General features: G+C 40.7%; 1 protein-coding gene across 10 annotated transcripts in view; it reads left to right on the plus strand.

The window, feature by feature from the left end:
- Nucleotides 1–18,754, plus strand: part of TMPRSS15 (transmembrane serine protease 15) — a 105,088-nt gene that overhangs the window by 17,828 nt on the left and 68,506 nt on the right. For all 10 annotated transcript variants that reach the window (XM_061627897.1, XM_061627898.1, XM_061627899.1 and 7 more), the window contains 5 exons: nucleotides 2,306–2,457; nucleotides 5,362–5,403; nucleotides 5,599–5,640; nucleotides 8,980–9,099; nucleotides 15,297–15,405. In XM_061627897.1, coding sequence (XP_061483881.1) covers nucleotides 2,306–2,457; nucleotides 5,362–5,403; nucleotides 5,599–5,640; nucleotides 8,980–9,099; nucleotides 15,297–15,405 — 465 coding nt within the window. The remainder of the gene's footprint in view (nucleotides 1–2,305; nucleotides 2,458–5,361; nucleotides 5,404–5,598; nucleotides 5,641–8,979; nucleotides 9,100–15,296; nucleotides 15,406–18,754) is intronic.

Below are 18,754 nucleotides of genomic sequence, written 5' to 3' on the forward strand. Positions count from 1 at the left end.
TCCAGTCCGTCACTGATCTCAGAGCAGGCAGTGATATTTGACCAACAGCCACAGAAAGAGCTGTAGCTATATATGGACCTGTTATTAAAATATTTTGTTGCAAATGTGTTTGCTGCCCTGGGCTCCTTCAAGGGGAAGGGTGGGATATAAATTTAAAATAACAGCAACACCAAAAGCAACAATACTATACTGCACATGGGTCGAAGTGTAATGATGTCATGTTAACAATGCCAGACCTCTTAAACTTTCAGACATACATTAATATATGCTTTCATGAACAGCAATGGGGTAGTGATTGAAGCAAACAAACAAAGACACAAACAAACCCATTAACAACAGCCTATTTGGTAGTTTGATGATATAACCATTACAATTCTAATTTGTGGATTTTGCCAATGAAAAGAAGATTGCAGTACTAGTGAATTAGTAACACCTAGGTGAGGACATCCCATATTAAAAGGATGCCCCTCAAAACTGGTAATTATGGCAGTCTTTGTCCAGCTAAGTGAAACAGTATTTAATTTGATGTTCAAATTTTTAATTGGAATGCTCTTTCTTGTTAAATTAGTTTCATCCACTACACTCCCACTCTGATTGCTCTTATAGTCTTTGTAGTCTTGTATCTTTTCCTTATTTTGGTTTTTAAGCTTATTTCCTCATTTTGAATTAACATAGTCATTTTCTGTATTCATCTAGGTTTGGTTACCTTCTGTAAGTTGAATCATATTGCAACCTTTTCCTATTAGAAATTATCCTATCATTCATTAACATCATAGACTTGTTACCGGTAAACTTGGCAACATCAGTAAATTCTAAATTAAAACAAGTCTGTGTGGTTTTTTTTAAAAAAAACCCAACAACATTAAGCACATAGGAAGCAGAGCACTATCCAACTTGCCTTTAAGCTGAGCTGAGAGGAGTTGGATGTGATGGATCTTCAGCTCAGCTGGGCTATGCTGGCGAGATCCATTCGGCTCAGCTGAGACCGGCACAAATGGAACTGGCATAAAGCAGCATAAGACCTGAAAAAGGGGCATGTCTCAGGGGAGGAGCTGAGGTGAGGGGACTTAGGCAGCATCCAACTCATATTCAGAGCACTCCTGCAGGTTCCAATTCAGGCAAATGTTACACTAGGAAAAAGGTCAATCTAAAAAGTTAATTAATTAAAATAATAATGCCGGCTTTTCTTGCTCCAGCACAACTTATGCTGGCTTCCCCTGCGTTGGATTGCTCTGTTATATAGTCAGACCATTGTACCATCTAGATTGGCCAATCTACCTCAATATTGTTTGCACTTACCATCAGCAACACACTGTGGTTTCAGTTTCAGACAAGGGGTCTGTCTGAAGAGGCTGGGGATTAAACCTGGATATTTTCCATGAAAAACATGTGTTCTACCACTGAGCTATGGCCAAGAGCCAAACACTCAGTGAAACTGGGCCACCTTATTTTTGGGAGACACTTTAATTTGAGAAACAGAGCTCCTAAGCACCCACTCAACACCCTCTATTGTCACCCTGAGCTCCTTCTGGAGGAAGGGTGGGATATAAATAAATAAATAATATTCATCCCTCCCCTTCAGACTTGATGGTCCTTTAGAGAGTTCCCAGAGAGGTAGCCATGTGAGTTTGTTGCAGCAAAACCAACAACGAGTTGTGGCAACTTAGAGACTAACACACTTATTTTAGCATAGGTTTTCATAGACTAGAGGCTACAGGAACATGAACTGTTATCTTATGTTGGCAGGTATATATACATAAGAGGTAATGTTGTTAACGTGCATAATAATGACCATGGTACACATTCTCCAGGCCTCATGGAGAATGTGCCCATAATCTGTCCATGAAGTGGGACTTGTGCACATTTCCCAGTCTATATACATAATCTCTTACAAAACTTTGAGGAATTTGCATATCTTGACTGCATTTTGGTCAATATACATCGCCTCCAAGAAACACGCCCTTGTTTTCTATCTCTTGTTCAGAAGTATACAATCTGCACCCCCAATCAGGTTGCTTCTGGCCCACTTCCTAATCTTACATCGTCCCACAAAACACCCTTCCAGTGATCATTCAATCAGCAGGAAGGGGTGGGACTCCACATAAAGATTAACTGCAGTCCATCCTTCTTTTCACCACTCTCAGCTGTTCCCTAGTGAAAAGAGTAGACAATAAAATTATCAACATAGAGATTAAATCAATCATTTTTGAAAGAAATGTACTCATTACAATTACATGTCTGGGTAGGTCTACCTAAGAAAAAATGTGTTTAGCAGACATTTTAAATGTTTCTTGCTCTTTGGCAGAAATGGCAGCATCATTGTACTATTCAATCTTTTCTTTGTACAATGGGTGCCTGTTGGAAAAATAAAGAATGAACTGGCTTTTGGCATTGAAGGAAATAAAAGTGATCTTCTGCAGACTTTGAGCATTGATGTGAACAGCATAGAAATAACAGGTAATCATTATTTCCCTTTAAAACATTGTCTTGTGCTGTTCTTTTAACTACTGTCCACTGGTTCTTGATTCAACAATGGTGTTTTCTCTGAAGTGCCTGTACTCCTGCCAACAAGTCTTTCTATAGCTGTCAAAACCAGCAGCACTTCTCATCCTGAAGTATTGACCTACAGCCACAACAAAACTGACTTAAAATAAGGCAGTGGATAAATTTGTGATATGTGGAAGAGTCAAATGTGAAATTTGGGCACTGTGTAAATTGAAAATGGCACAGAGGATAGGAAAGGTTTCAAGCAGGGATGAACATCAACAGTATACTATAGGAACATTTGGTTTCCAAATTTTTTGCCTCCCCATCCCAGAGTAATCGCCCCAAAATCCACCTCTGCAGCACCAGAGCTAGATAACTGTTTAATATTCAATATATTTAATCATAGAATAGTAGAGTTGGAAGGGGCCTATAAGGCCATTGAGTCCAACCCCTTGCTCAATGCAGGAATCCAACTTAAAGCATACCCGACAGATGGCTGTCCAGCTGCCTCACCACCTCCCTAGGTCATTAGTTCTTCATTGGCGATCACTCGTGGCCGAGTAAGATTGTCTTCCAAGATAAGGTCTTTGTTTGGAAGATGCCTGTGCGTGAATTTGTTTTATGTGGGGAGATCGGCGCGCGATGATCAACACACAGTCTTGACAGAAAAAGGCTTTGATCCAATGGCATGGCACTCTAACAGTTAGGAATTTTTTCCTGATGTTCACTTGAAATCTGGGTTCCTGTAACTTGAGCCCATTATTCCGTGCCCTGCACTCTGGGATGATCATGAAGAGATCCTGGCCTTCCTTTGTGTGGCAACCTTTCAAGTACTTGAAGAGTGTTCTCATATTTCCCCTCAATCTTCTCTTCTCAAGGCTAAACATGCCCAGTTCTTTCAGTCATTTGTTATTTTCAGTGGCATTTGTTATTTTATACTCAGCATTTGATATTCTTTCAACATTTAATAATCTGCATCTAATAGTGAAAAAATTATTTATATAATGCTTAACTACAGTCACCTGTAGGTGGTGTACAATACAAAGGAAGTTAAAATCGGTTAAAACTATAAAATCAGTACATAGTACATTATATATATACACAATATGGTCAAATACTTTTTACTGTGAATTTGATACTTAGTAAAACTATAGTTTAAAAACAGCTTGCATTTGAGTTGTTATATTCTGTATGGCAATTTCATAACTATTATTTATTTATTAAATTTATATCCCACTCTTCCCCCCAGAAGGAGCCTAGGGCAGCAAACAAAAAACACTAAAATCACTTTAAAACATCATAAAAACAAAAGACTTTAACACATATTAAAACAAAACATCTTAAAAAATATTTAAAAGCAATTCCAGGCCCAGCACAGACACAGACTGGGATACAGTCTCTACTTAAAAGCCTTGTTGAAAGAGGAAGGTCTTCAGTAGGTGCTGAAAAGATAACAAAGATGGTGACTGTTTAATATTTAAGGGAAGGAAATTCCAAAGTGTTGGTGCTACAACACTAAAGGTCTGCTTTTATGTGGTGCGGAACAGACTTCCTGATAAGATAGTATCTGCGGGAGGCCCTCACCTGCAGAGCGCAGTGATCGACTGGGTAAGTAAGGTATAAGATGATCTTTCAGGTATCCTGATCCCAAGCTGCACAGGGCTTTGTACACCAAAACTAGAACCTTGAACTTGGCCTTAGTGAAATTGAAGTCCAAACTGGAATTGGTTGTTATGGAAACCACTAGTTGAAAATGCAGATGTTTGTAGTACAGTCATCTAATTAGCATCAGCCTTATTGCTTAGACTTTGTTTAATTGGTAGGGGTGTGCATCAGCTCTGTGCATATCCTGAATAATGAGGCGAATTGAGGTAATTCAGGGAAACCTCTCACAAGTCTGACTACACAATTAACAAGGGATGTCAAAGAGGATCCAGGAAGAGTGGGATATAAATTTAATAAATAAATAATAGTTATGAAATTGCCATACAGAATATAACAACTCAAATGCAAGCTGTTTTTAAACTATAGTTTTACTAAGTATTAAATTCACAGTAAAAAGTGTATGACCATATTGTGTATATATATAATGTACTATGTACTGATTTTATAGTTTTAACCGATTTTAACTTCCTTTGTATTTTCCTTGGTTTTTCCAAAAAGTTAAATTCATATTCTTATTCTTTTTCCTTTTCTTTTGTGAGAAATTAAACCACTCTAACTGGAGAAACAGCCAGATCCTGAGAGGGGACAGAGAGGAGAGGGGAAGGGTGGAGAGGTGAGGGTATCTTTATTTTAATGGTCAGGCCTAGTGTTTAATCATAATGAATTATTTTCCAAGGTCACTCCAACCAGTGATTTGGGGTAGGGATGTTGACATAGGGCTTTTGGATTTAACAGAACAGATCCAGACATGAATAATGCATTGAATCAGAATGGCACAGAGATGATCTGAAACAAATTGGGCTACTTACAAATGCTCTAGATACAAGGCAAGATTTGTAGTTATTGATTTGTGCTCGTCACAGCTTTTACAGGAGACCTAAACATCTGACCATCATGAATGTACCACTAAATCTATCTAATCTCAAGCATCATGCATTTCCCCTCTTGCTTAGTTTCCATAATGTCAGACAAGAGGACTACCAATGAAAAACATGAACATAATTCCAATTCCAATTAATTTGGTTAATACATTTTAAAGATTACACCCGCTAATTATAAAGAAAACCTGGGCAAAATAATTGATGATCTCCAACAGTCAAACACTATACTCACAAACTTTCCCATATCATTGCATTAGGCTTCAAATAGGAATAGAAGGAGCTTTGCTTTGGAAATAATTTTCAGTTTTGTTTTGTTTTTGGTTTGCAGATTTAGGAGCATTTAGCACAAGCAGTCCTTTGACAACATCAGGTTGGTAAATACAAATCATATAAGGAAAATTTAGAGAAAACCAATTAATGATCCCTGACAGCCAATACAATATACTGCTCATATCATTTGCAATTGCACTGACATACCTAGAAAACAAATAGAAGAAACCCTTGCTTAAGAAATAAGTTTCAGGGTTTTTTTCCTTGTTGTTGATTTTTTTGTTTTGTTTTGCAGGCTTTGAAACATTTAGTACAAGCAGTCCTTTGACATCATCAGGTTAGTAAGCAGAATTTGGCATGATAAAGTGCATTTTTGTATCAAAGATTCTAGGTATATTGGCAATCAAGTAAATTACATGCTGGGTTCAAGTTGTGAACAGTCCTTTCCGAAACAACATTACACAAAGATCCATCTATCTCAGTGACCAGTGTCTGTACCAGTTGGTGAATGTTAAGAGACACAAACAAGTTTTTTAAACATTTATGCTTCAAAAAGGTTGATGATTAGGTATATTTCTCTTATTCTGTCTTTGAAAGAGAAGCAGTAAGGAAAGGAAGCATTTTAAGATGGACTCATTTTCTTTCTCCAGTAGATGGCATTGTGGTTTAGCTTTCTGAAATATGGTTTTAAAAATGACTGTTTTTCATATCAATAAAACTATTGCTCCTTGAGTTTTTGGTAGTCCACTAATGGATTTTATCAGTGGATTTAATATACCCTTACTTAATGTGTTTCAGAATGTGTGATCACTCTCCAGCTGTGTACACACTATACATTTAAGGCACACACACACACCCAAATCCTGGGAAGTGTAGTTTGTTAAGGGCACTGGGAATTGTAGCTCTGTGAGGGGTAAACTACAGTTCCCAGGATTTTTTGGGATGGAAATGTGCTTTAAATACATGGTGTGTATGCAGTTTAAATTGCTGTTGGCAACACTGTGCTCACAGAGTAGCAAGAGGATGCATGGTTCTGTTAAGTTGGTGGGCTGTAGCTCAGGGACAGAACATATATAGTCCTTGGTTCAATCCCCTATAGCTAAATAATTTAGTCTGTTAGTTGCTGCACCCCAAACTGCTGTTAAAGGGCCAATTAACAACCCCAATGAAAGACTGGACTAGCACACCAGGAAATGAATCTATGCCTGTCTCCTACTTCCAATTTGTGCTTTGTACAGTTTGTACTGGAAGTATGGATGAAGAACACAGCATCAGTACTGTACTTTGGATTGTTTGGATAGGGCATCTCTCTCCAGTCTGCAGCCAGGTGATCATAGAGTTTTTGAGTTGAGAGGAATCTTGGAGATCATCTAGTCAAGTCCCTTGCTCCATGGTGTATCTATAATGCAAGGTACAGCTATAACATTCCTGACAGAGAGCCTCTGCTTAATTTTTTCCAGTGAAGGAGAATCCACAAACTCCGAGGCAAACTGTTCCATTGTCAAACAGCTCTTGCCTTTAGAAAGCTTTCTTTTTCCTTATGTAGGCAAAATCTATTTTCCTACAACTTCCGCCCATTTGTTCTAACTTCTGGAGAAAGAAGGAATTCCTGCTTCATCTTCTGCATGATAGCCTTTTAGATATTTGAAGACAGTAGTCATGTCTCTCCTTAATCTCCTCTTCTCAAAGAGTGATGAGCTAGCACTGGATAAACTTTTGGTATTTATGACAGTTGTGAATAGCTGCCCAACACATGAATGGCACACTGAAATGTAAGTTACTCCTGCTCCTTCTCTCTAAATTGTAATTGCAAGCTCTTTGAGGCAAAAGTCTAACTTTCACTCATGTTACTCTGTAAAGCAGGAATGGGGAATCTCAGACGTGAGGAGCGAAATGTGGCTCTCCAGATGTCTCTGTCTAGTTCTAGGGATTCTCCCTAGACCATACCCCTCAGAGACCTTGCTTTGCACACTCCTTGAACTGTGATAATTATCTCTTGTTTGGCTGAATGGAGATGTGTGTGTAGATACCTTTGACTTTTGTATGGCTGGAATGTAGCCTGCTTACACACATCCATTGCTCCATCCACCATAGCCTCTGTCAAGAATTCTCACCAGGGGGGTTAACTCCCAAGCCCAGAGCAATTGATTCCAGCCAGGCACAACCTGTGCCATACAACGGCTGAGTTTAACCAACACCAACCCTGCAAGGTAGGTAGACTGCCACCACCCCTTAAACCTGGTCATCCACTCTGGGCCAAGGGGAAACCCAAAGTGCCAGTAATAGACCTACCCAGGATTCCAAAAGGCAAGAGCCAAGGATGAGCTCGTTTTGGAGACTTAAGGCAAAATACCCAACTATATGGTAATCTGTGGCTAATTCTCCAAGGTGCTAGATTCAAAGCCAAATTTCCCCTGAAACAAACACACACTGGTAAATAAGAGGTAGCTTTATTAGAATAAAATATAAGTGCAAAAATGTAGCAGCAAAATAATTCCTTAAACCAAACACCCCTAGGATTAGGTAAAATACAAAATGTACAGAGTTCAAATCACAAGCAAAAATAACATATCTGCCTACCCTATTCTATACTCACACATTATAGGAAGATGGGCAGAGTAATTTCATGGTTCCACTTGTCCCCAGAGTATAGCCTAGATAACAGATGGAACCCCAACATCAGGTAGTACCAAGGAACACTGGGGAACAAAGATCCAAAGTCCTAGTTCTACTTTTAAGAGATCTTCCAGAGCTTTCGCACCTAAAGGTCATGCGTTTCTCTACCCTTCCCAGGCCTATGCCCTTGAGGTACCAGTCTCAGGCTGATAAGCAGGTGTTCTTACTCACTGCCTAATTAACTGAGTTTAGCTGTGAGAACAGACAGTGTCATGGCCTTCTAGAGGCCCTAACTCAGGAAAGATGTTTTCCCCATAATTTCTTACCAGACAATCATTTTATTTGTTTGTTTGTTTACTTTTGATTTATATTCCACCCTCCTCCCAGCAGGAGCCCAGGGCAGCATTTTAGTTAACAACCTTAACAAACCAGGCATTCTTGACAGCCTCTGACCCCACCCATCTCTGGCATGTGGGCCCCATAACATTGTTCAAGAGACAATGAGGCCATTGGGCTGAAAAAGGTTCCCCACCTCCACTGTGAAGTGTCATAAAGAGTAGAGACACACTCACCATTCTGCTGGTTCCAGTGCGTCTCCACCTCTCTCTTCTGAAAACAGGGACACACAATGCTAATCAAACCTTGCCCCCTTTTACTGTAAAACCTGGTGGGAGCAGCTTGTGTGTGTGCATGTTTTAAAAAAATCAGCTTCAAAGAGATTTCACAACTGATTGGCAAACCAACCCATTCCCCCTCCAGGTGTGGCTAATGGAAACGCTTTGATCTGGCAACTAGTGTGTTTACAGCTATACACTGATGAAGCTTTATAAATACTGCAACTTCAAATTTTATCCATTCTCTGACATAAGAAAACTTAAAAACAAACAGGTGCAAACTGAGATGCCTCCAGACCTTGCAAAGTGTGGAATCTGGCTTGTACTCTGTAGGAACAGTTATGTCATCTTTCATAGTGTGCAGGGTCACTACTCTGAAGTTTTAGAAAGGACAAATAACCAACTTTCTATATAATGCCATTTTCTTTTTTAAATATGTTTTTCAGTGAAATGTTTATCTCCTGATGGACCTTGTGCTGATGGTGTAAGCTGCATAAGAAAGGAATTATTTTGTGATGGAATATCAAACTGCCCAGATGGTTCTGATGAATATGAAAAAACATGCAGTAAGAGTTGAAGTTTCTGAAATTAACCTTTGAACCTTTCTGAATTTCTCAACATCATATAGTATTAAAAACATTCTTGCAACATGAGTTACCAATACTTCTCCTTATAAATATAATGATAAATAAATTATAGATTATGTACTATGGAAAAAGTAATATTCTGTCTATACATCTTTATCAATTAATCACAAATATCCTTTTAATGTTATTTAAAAGGCTCAGATGTAGTGATGCTTTGACATAGAGAACCAGCTTCTATTTCTCTAAATTAATTAATTATGTATATTTGCCACCTGCCAATTAATGATATGCTGGGGTAGTTCCTCTATGTAAAGCAAGTGAATTTAGAGCTGGTGTCCTCAGTGTAGCAGGTGCAGGTGCAAATGGCAACCATGAAGGTCTCCCCAGCACATGTGGGTCCTCTATATTTGTCCCACTGCCCATTTACCAGGAGGTAACCCTCCTTTTTTCTGGCAGTGGGAGAGATGTTGCTCCTTCCCCTTCCTCTTTCAGTTTTGAGGTGGACATTGACACCTGAGCAGAAAGTAAAGAAATTGAGAGGGCAGGTAGGAAAATGTTTAAAAAGCAAGTGAAAAAGAAAGAAAAGGTAACTTGTGAAATAGGAACCTGACAAGGGGATAAGGGAATGGAAAGGAGGAGAGGGCTTGTTTTTCCTCTTCCCTGGGAGGCCTCTGTTTGATTTGTGAGGGTTTTTTTTCCTCCTTGGGGTCTGAATTGTTTTTTTCCTTCTTCTCTGGGGCACCGTCTGTGTTTGTTTTTTCTCTTCTGTGTTTTGTGGGTATGTTTTATCTTTGTTTTTGTGCCCCTCCTCTCTGCATGTGCCTGTTTTCTTGTTTTCCTGTGTTGGTTTTTTCCCCATCTCCTTCTGTAGGCAAAGTATTTTGAGGTGTGTTGCCTTCCTCCACTCTGGAGGTTTGTCTGTGTGTTTCACCCCACTTCTTCCTTTTTCTCTCTTAAGGGTTTCCCCTTCTGTTCTTGTGTTCTCTTTGTTTGTATCCTCCCATCTTGGGAGAGGTGAGATTTTGTTTTTCTCTTCTTCCAAGCCTACCACCCTGTCTGTCTTTGCCCAGGACACAGGAACAGTGTGGGCACATCCAGTCATTAGTGACTGGGTGTGCCTGCCATGGCACCCAGCAGATGTTTTCTGACAAATCCTCCCACCCCCTCATCAAATGTCACTTTGGGGCACACTTTTCCATGGGTCCAGAAAAGGTGGTGAGTCCTGATTTAGAGCTTGGTTTGGGGCTCCAGCCTCGTAGCCTTGCTGCAGAGATACATTTGGGAGCTGCAAAAACCTAGACTTGCTAGCCCAGTAATTTCAGAGCTTCAGAGACTATGAACTCTAAAGGCCAAATGATGTATTACATTCAATGTGTAATTTGATGGTCCACTTTATTTTACCTACTTCTAATAGTTGTGTCAATGTTAGTTTTTCTCCCAGTGCAAATGAAATTTTGGGGAGAAAGCATTTTTCTTAGGACTGTGGGTTGCTGTTGTTTTTAAAAAACACTCCATCTTGGTCCTGATCTGGTTGCCTTTATACAGCTGCTAAAAATAAAAATAAATAGAAATGAAAGGCCGCCCTATACATTTAAGATGCAATCCTATGGTCTGGCACTAAGGGGGTATTTGGGGAGGCAGATCAGAGGTGGTTTGGGATCTGCCAGATCCAAATCTCTCCTGTACCCTTGACACCTCTCCAAAACAGAGGGGAAAGTACTCCGGCCTTGGAGTTGGTGTATTTATTTTCCCTCCCACTAGACCAAAAATCAAACGCATCAGGGTGAACGGTTCTAGGGTTCTGAAACTGTTCTCACCCAGTTCACCCACTCCTGTGTTAATTTTCTATTTTCAGGGAGATTTTTATAGGAAACTGTAAAAAATGTGATTCTTCAACGTATAGTCTGATACAGTCTGTTCTGCTATATGACAGTGCTATCTTCAAGTGTAGAACAGGCCTAAAATGGATGACTGGGTGGGTTTTTAAAACTGTATGATGGGTACTGCTGGTGAGTTAATAAGATTAGGAGACGAACATACAGCATCGGAATGAGTTAGGAAAGTAAATCACATGCCAAACTAAATAAGACATAGGAGACATAGGAACAGTCTTAAAGTGGTGGTGTTAGTTGTTACTGAAATATTTATTTGCTGAAATGAAGCAAGGAAATTTAGAAATTTAAACAGGACAGTAGTAGAAAAGTGCCTCACTTTTTTGCTGTAACCCATTTCCCCAGTCAAAATCCTTCATCCAATAGTTGCTTTCCTCTTCCAAAGGAAATGACAGAGGATCTCTTTTCCCCTGGAAAAAGAAAAGCAGCTGAGTGAGATGACTTAATCAGAAGATGGTCCAGTGGGAAAGAGAATTATCATCATCATCATCAGTAGTAGTAGTAATAGTAGTGACAGTACCTTTACAACTACTAGTAGTAGTATTTCTGTCTCATTCTTCCGTATTTGTACCTAAAGCAGCTGGTTAAGCACACTTTCACTTTCTACCATGATCTCTATTCTGATCAAATTCACAAGCCTCAAAGTTGCATTTCACTTTTTTAAAGAGGGTTATAAATTTGTTCACTTACATCCCACAACTCATTTGATGTCTCTGAGGGGAAAGCCTTTCAGGAAGCCCTGCAGGAAATATTCTAGTTACACATTATCAACTATTCAGATATCAAATAATATTTCCCAAGTTCTTCTGCGAATGGTTCTCATCAATATTTATATTTGTTTTGCTCTTTCAAATGTCAGAATTCTTAAGCTGATGTAAGTACAGCAAAAGCACTGTTATGTTTGTTAAGATTAAATCTGATCATGTCCACAAATTATATTCATGTAACCCCTTTCTTCTCCTGACATTCAAAACCATTCCATTAAAAATAAAAATAAAAACTTCACAAACCATCAAGGGAGCACCTATGCATACAGTCCCTTTGCCTTATGTCAAGAATGGAGATGCAAGAGTCACAGCCTCAAGCACAGAAACACTGAAAAAGACTAAACCAATATGCAACAGTATAACTTTTCAAGTCCTAGCTATAAAATGCTTTTCAATTTAATGGGACTCTCTAAAAATCCCACATGCATAAAATTGAAAAAGTAAGCTTAGCTTCATATCCCCATGGTATGCTTAGCATGTATGAGGTTCAGTGATAAATCTCTGACTTTTCTAGTTGAAATAACCCAATAGCCCTGAGCCAGAGGGCCACTGCCAGTTGCTAGGAGTGGACTATTGGTATTACTCGGTGTACAAAAGCTTTTTATGTCCTCCTTTTATTTCTTGAGGTTACACAGCATTACATATATAGACAATTTCATTACTTCCCCAAAAGAGCCAGTGTGCTGTTGTGGTTAGAATATTCAGCTAGGACCTGGGAGAACAGGGTTCAAATTCTCACTCGCCCATGAAGCCCCCTGGGTTGCTGTGAGGTTAAAATGGAGAGGGAGAGAAGCATGTACATGACCTTTAGCTTCCTGGAGGAAAGGTGAGATATAAATGTAGTGCTGCTAATAATATAAGTAAATAGAACCTGCTCTCTACAAACTTTAGGAGAGTAGCGGGATAACAATGTAACAATTTGGACCATTATTCCTAAGTACTTATAGGTGGAGGGAGGGAGAGTTCTGCCAGACCTAGTTCTTTTAGCAGAGTTAACAGAAACAACATCAAGAAACTCTTTCACTGTTAGAATGTATGTCAAGTTTTCCCAGCCGGTGATTTTTTCACTCATTTCCTGTTGCAAAAGTGACAATTCCTCTTGCTTTGGTGCCTTTGAAGTTCAGATTTTACAACAGTCATTTTATAACCACTCTTGCCCACAAAAGAATATTTCCTTTAAAAAAAATCTATGCCCAGCATAGTTGTTTTATCTGGTCCCCATTATGATTCCATCTAGTGCTACCGAGTTCAGCATATGCTAGAGGTATAATGCTGCAGCAAAGGAAGGGTGTAATTCTAACAGTTTTTTCCTGACACTGTCAGAGTTCAGTGAAATCAATTAACTTCTCAGCTGAAATGCAGATAACAGGTGATATAGCAAACCTCCATTTCCTAGTTTTAATGATGAAATCCCCATGAAATGAAGTGAGTCCATCACTGCCCCATTCCTTAAATCAGCTTTAAAAAACATGGCCTGTACTGAAATTCAATTAGCAGCAGCAGCAGCAATAGTAGTAAAAGAGTTTTTTTTTAAGAAAGAGCACGGAGGAATGGGGAAAAGTTGAACTGTTTTTATTAAGCTGTACTTTATTTAAAAGACAAGGTGGAGTCTATAACTGTGAGAGAGATGTTAGCTCTGCCTAAACAGAGCAAATTATAACAACTCTATACTGTTTATAACAATGGCTGTCTTCGGGCGTTACTAAACAGCAACAGTAGACACGTGTGCATTTTCAAATCCTACCTGATAAGGGTTCTAAAATGCAGAGGAAGTCTCCATGGATACAAAAGGTTCTGCACTTCAGACTGTCCCCTTCCATGAAGGCACCCTTCCTCATTCCATGTACAAAAGTCAACCAGACTGACAGTTGAGTCTTACTTCAACACTGGTGATGGAACAGCGTTCTTTACTGCATTTGAGAACAGAAAGGTAGAGCAGGGCAGGTCAAATCGAACACATTACTTTTTCTTCCAACATATCACCACTTCCCAGCATCTGCTGTCTGAGGGGACTGGTGTGAGGATCCCACCTCAGACCACCACCTGTCATGTCCCTCCAGTCAGGATCCTGGGTTTTATTTGTTCTCTCACTGGCTCTAGCACAGATCTCGCAAGATCCTACTGCTAGGCAGCAGCACCAGCCACTCCCTGTAAATACTGCTTTAGGACTTTGCCTTAGTCCCCTTCTGGCTTATTGTTACTTTGTGTCTGGGTGCACTTGCAGGCCACAACCCCTCTGTATCTTTGTGCCAATAAAGCATACAGCCCTGGGTTGCCCTGGATACTTGATGATACACTATCTCTTCACCGCTGCCACCATTTGATACTGTTTCTCCACCTTGGTAAATACCCTGCCCACCCTTCTGGTCTGTGCAAGCCCCAGCCAAGGATCAGGCTTTTGGTAAACCAAGAATAATATTTTTTTATAAACACCAGGAAATAACAAGATTACTTATAGTATATTTAACAAGCGTATGGTTTCATATATTGTGTAACTCTTTTATGTTTCTAGTCATACATAATCTGCCTCAATACCAGACCAATACAATCCAGCCCACACTCCACAACAAAAACCAGCCGACCAACTGTCTTCCTCTCATTTATACCTTCAGCCACTCAAACACTCAGCCAATCATCATACAGCATTCTCCAGCATTCTAGCCCATGTACTCCCCCTCTCACTCAATCCACTTAACTCATTTACTCTAATAAACCCGCACTTACCATATTTACAGTAATATCTATATACAGGGACATCACACTGGCTCACTGTGCCTAATGGTATGATTGGCCCTGCATAGGCCTGAGCTCCTTGTCTCTTGTATACAGAGTTCTATCCAGATTTCTACCTAAAGAGACCTTTTAAAGCACTTCAAGATATTATATTTATTTATTTGTTTGTTTATTTATTTATTCAATTTATATACCACCCCATAGCCGAAGCTCCCTGGGCGGTTCACAACAAGTAAAACATCTGCTATACAATTAAAACCACATATCAAGCAATTTAAACATACATTAATGATATCAAAAATTAAAGCATATGTATACACATACAAATGCATATTAAATATTAAAAGCTGAAATACTAAAATGCTAAAAAAATCTTATATCTAGCAGTAATGATAGAAGTGAGTTAAAGCACATCCAGAAAGAAGGTTCTAACTGTTGCTGTGGCTAGAATTACCACTGCTGTGTTAGGATATTGGTTGCAGTTGGTCTGCGAGACAATTTTCATGCTACAGAAATCAATTTAAAGTAAAAGAGGGACTCCTGGAAACAAGAAATTTGGCTCCCTCCCTCCAAACAGTAAAAATAAAATGAAGAATACTGAATCTGTTTCTGTCTCCTAATACAACAAAGCTTATCCCTAAACTGGAAACCCCCCCCCCATAATGTGTTACTGAGACAAAATAGTTTGAAACACAATAAAACTGTTACTGTTTTTAATCAGGGATTGGAATGATCTCTTTCTGAGCCTGAATTTGTTGAAAAAGTAATGATTATTTATTTACAGCTACATCCTGTGATGGAAAATTTATTCTAAGTGGCTCTTCAGGATCTTTCCACTCTATTAATTATCCAGAACCTTATATTTCAAACATTGCTTGCCGATGGATTATACAGTAAGTCACTTCACAACATTCTATGTTATCTAGACTGTATTTGCAGATAAAATGTAGGCACTTTTTCTATACTAAAATCTCGACATTTGTTTATGCACTCCTGTCAATGTCTGACATATTATGCATCATAAGTAATTTCCATGCTTTCCAAATAGTGTAGTGCCTTTTAGGACTTGGGACACACAGCACCACTATATGGACACTTTAAAACAGCTACCCTGGTAACTCTTTCCTTTCAGCAAGCCATTCACAAGTACCAGTTCACCATAAAACTGAGCTATTTTCTCCTTGTCATAAACTTCTGGAGTAGAGAAAAATCATTTGATCCACAAAATGGATTTATAGAGACTTTTGTTTTACATCTTTTACACTCAAGGGATTGTATAGCCAATAGTTGTGCAAGTGGAAGACAGCTTGCACACCAATTATTCCTTCCGCCTCCTCCTCCCTGCAACACCTGATTCCTCTGAAAATCTTCTCCAGAGGGTAAGGGGGTCTCCTGGGCTATGTCACACAGAACTGTAGTATTAGGGGGGGAAATGACCAAGATTGGGATCTCCTGCCAGCAGTGCTCTGCTCTGTGCCAAGCTCCTTCTTCTACTTTCAGGCAATTCCACCTCACACTGCAGTCCAATGTGACGCAGCATACAAGATGGCCCCCAAATTTTTGGAGAGGCTTTTTTTGGAGAGGGTTTATAGAGGAATGCAAGGGTAGAGAGGAAGGAAGGGACTGGATGTGTGCAAACTTCCTTCTGCTTGTGCAACCAATGGATACAAACCACATATGTAAACTTAATTGTGTAGAATGAATACAATTGGCTGTACCAAACCAGTTCCATTTCCAGAAACAGTGACAGTTTTGAAGGGGTGTGTGAGATATTTGTGGAAGCATTCAACAAATTACTCAGTCTGACACTTCCTGCCCTTGCATGCGGCTCTGCCTGGATGCTATTCTGTGGCCTTGTGTTGCCGTCGTTTGCTGTCTCCTGCCCGTTTGGGCGAGGGCATTGCCTGACGCGGCTGCCGTTGTGGATTGAGGACTATTCCCTGGCTTTGCATCGTCGACGTTGTTGCCTGCCCGCTTGTGTGTGAGTGTGACCATTGTTACTACCTGGTGCTGTCGTTGTGGCCTTGCTATCGTCATCGTGCAAGAGAGGAGGAAGCTGGTGTGCTGCTGTTTGCCTGTCTGTGCCCTGGTTCGGACGTTGTTGGGGCACCCAGTACGCCTGTTGCTGCTATTGCAGCACTTTGCTACGCTGCTTGCCCTGGCTGGAGAGGAACAATTTCATCGCTGACTGCTGTTTTTTGTGTGTATGGATTAGTGTGGTGTGAATGACTGTATGATTGTTGCTGTTATTGCGTCCTTTTAAGAACGGCCGGTGTTGTTAATATAGTTGCAGCTCTGAGATTGCAACATTTTAACTCATTGCTGCCACCTGGATGTAATAAATAGCTTTGAATGTGTTTATGTTTTGTGAATGATTGAATTGTTACTATATGTGAGTCTTTAGTTGGAATTGTGTTGTAGTTTAATATTGTTTGAGTGTATTGAGTGTATGTTTATTGTATTGTATTATTGATTAAGTGTGTGTGTACGTGTGTGAATTTTTGTGTATTTTGATATAAATTTTTGGTATTATTTGTTATTATTTGGTATGAATGTGATTAGGTGTGTGTGTATTGGTGCTTTTATCTGTTTTAATATGTGCCTGGGAGAGTGTATTATACATCAGCCAGGGAGACCTTCGGGGGCCCCAATTAGCGTAGTGACGGGTAATGGGAGGTATGGTGTTGTGAGGAGAACTTGCCAGGTAAGGGGAACTCGTCCCAGACAAGTAGTGTCTGTGACCTGTTCCGGTTCTCCTCACATCCCCAGGACTGCTGGTTGTCCTATCAGTCAGCCTTCGGATCTCCATATGCTGTTGTTAAACGCCAGGTCGGTACAACATAAGATCTCCCTTGTTTATGATTTAATTGTGGAGGAGGCGGCTGACCTGGTGTGTATAACCAAGACCTGGGTGGGTGATATGGGAGGAGTTGCTCTTTCCCAGCTTTGCCCACCTGGGTACATGGTTCAGCATTATGGTAGAGCCGAAGGTCGGGGAGGTGGGGTTGCCGTGGTCTATAGGAGTTCTTTCTCACTCTCCAAGCACCCTGTACAGGTGACGACTGGTCTGGAGTGTCTCCACCTTGCGCTGGGCCAGAGAGACAGGTTGGGAATTTTGTTGGTGTACCGCCCGCCCTGCTGCTCAACAAATTCCCTAACTGAGCTGACAGAGGTAGTGTCGGAGATATTGTTGCAGTCCCCTAGACTGTTGGTACTGGGGGACTTCAACGTTCATGCCGAGACTGCTTTATCTGGGGCGGCTCAGGACTTCATGGCGTCCATGAAAACCATGGGGCTGTCTCAGTTTGTTACTGGCCCGACGCATGTGTCGGGACATACCCTTGATTTGATCTTTGCCACTGGGCAGGGAGATGGTGATCTGGAGGTTGGGGATTTTTCATCTACCCCATTGTCATGGACAGATCACTGCTTGCTGAGGTTTAGGCTTACGGCGACCCTTTCCCTCTGCAAGGGTGGGGGACCTATTAAATTGGTCCGCCCCCGGAGACTAATGGATCCTGAGGGTTTCCAAAGGGCTCTAGGGGATTTTCCGACTGAGAAGACTGGCGCTCCTGTTGAAGCCCTGGTTGAACTGTGGAATACGGAGCTGACCCGGGCGGTTGACACGATCGCTCCCATGTGCCCCCTCCTATGTAGAGCTCATATAGCCCCATGGTATACCCTGGAGCTGAGAGCGATGAAGCAAGAGAGAAGGAGGCTTGAGTGCAGATGGAGGCGGACTCCTGACAAATGCAATTATGCCTTGGTAAGTGCCTGCTCTAAGCGATATACAGCAGCGGTGAGGGCAGCAAAAAAGAGTTATTTTGCTGTCAGTATTAAGGCATCACTCTCCCGCCCAGCGGAGCTTTTTAAAACTGTACGAGGGCTTTTACATCTTGGCCCTCGGGATACTATAGATTCATCTGTAGCCCGTTGTGATGAGTTCGCTGGACACTTCCAAACTAAGATTGCTTGCATTCGTCGGGACTTAGACTCCAATATTATAGCAGTTGGATTCAATGAAGCATCCAGACCACGGTCTTGTCCTCATTTATTGGATGAGTTTCAGTTGGTGCAGCTTGAGGATGTTGACAAGATCCTTGGACTGGTGCGGGCGACCACGTCTGTGCTGGATCCTTGCCCCTCTTGGCTGGTGAAAGCTGGCAGGACCGGAACCGCCGGCTGGGCCAAGGAGGTAATCAGTGCCTCTTTGCGAGAGGGTGTGGTCCCTGACTGCCTAAA

Source organism: Rhineura floridana, chromosome 5, assembly GCF_030035675.1.
Source record: "Rhineura floridana isolate rRhiFlo1 chromosome 5, rRhiFlo1.hap2, whole genome shotgun sequence".
NCBI lineage: Eukaryota > Metazoa > Chordata > Lepidosauria > Squamata > Rhineuridae > Rhineura > Rhineura floridana.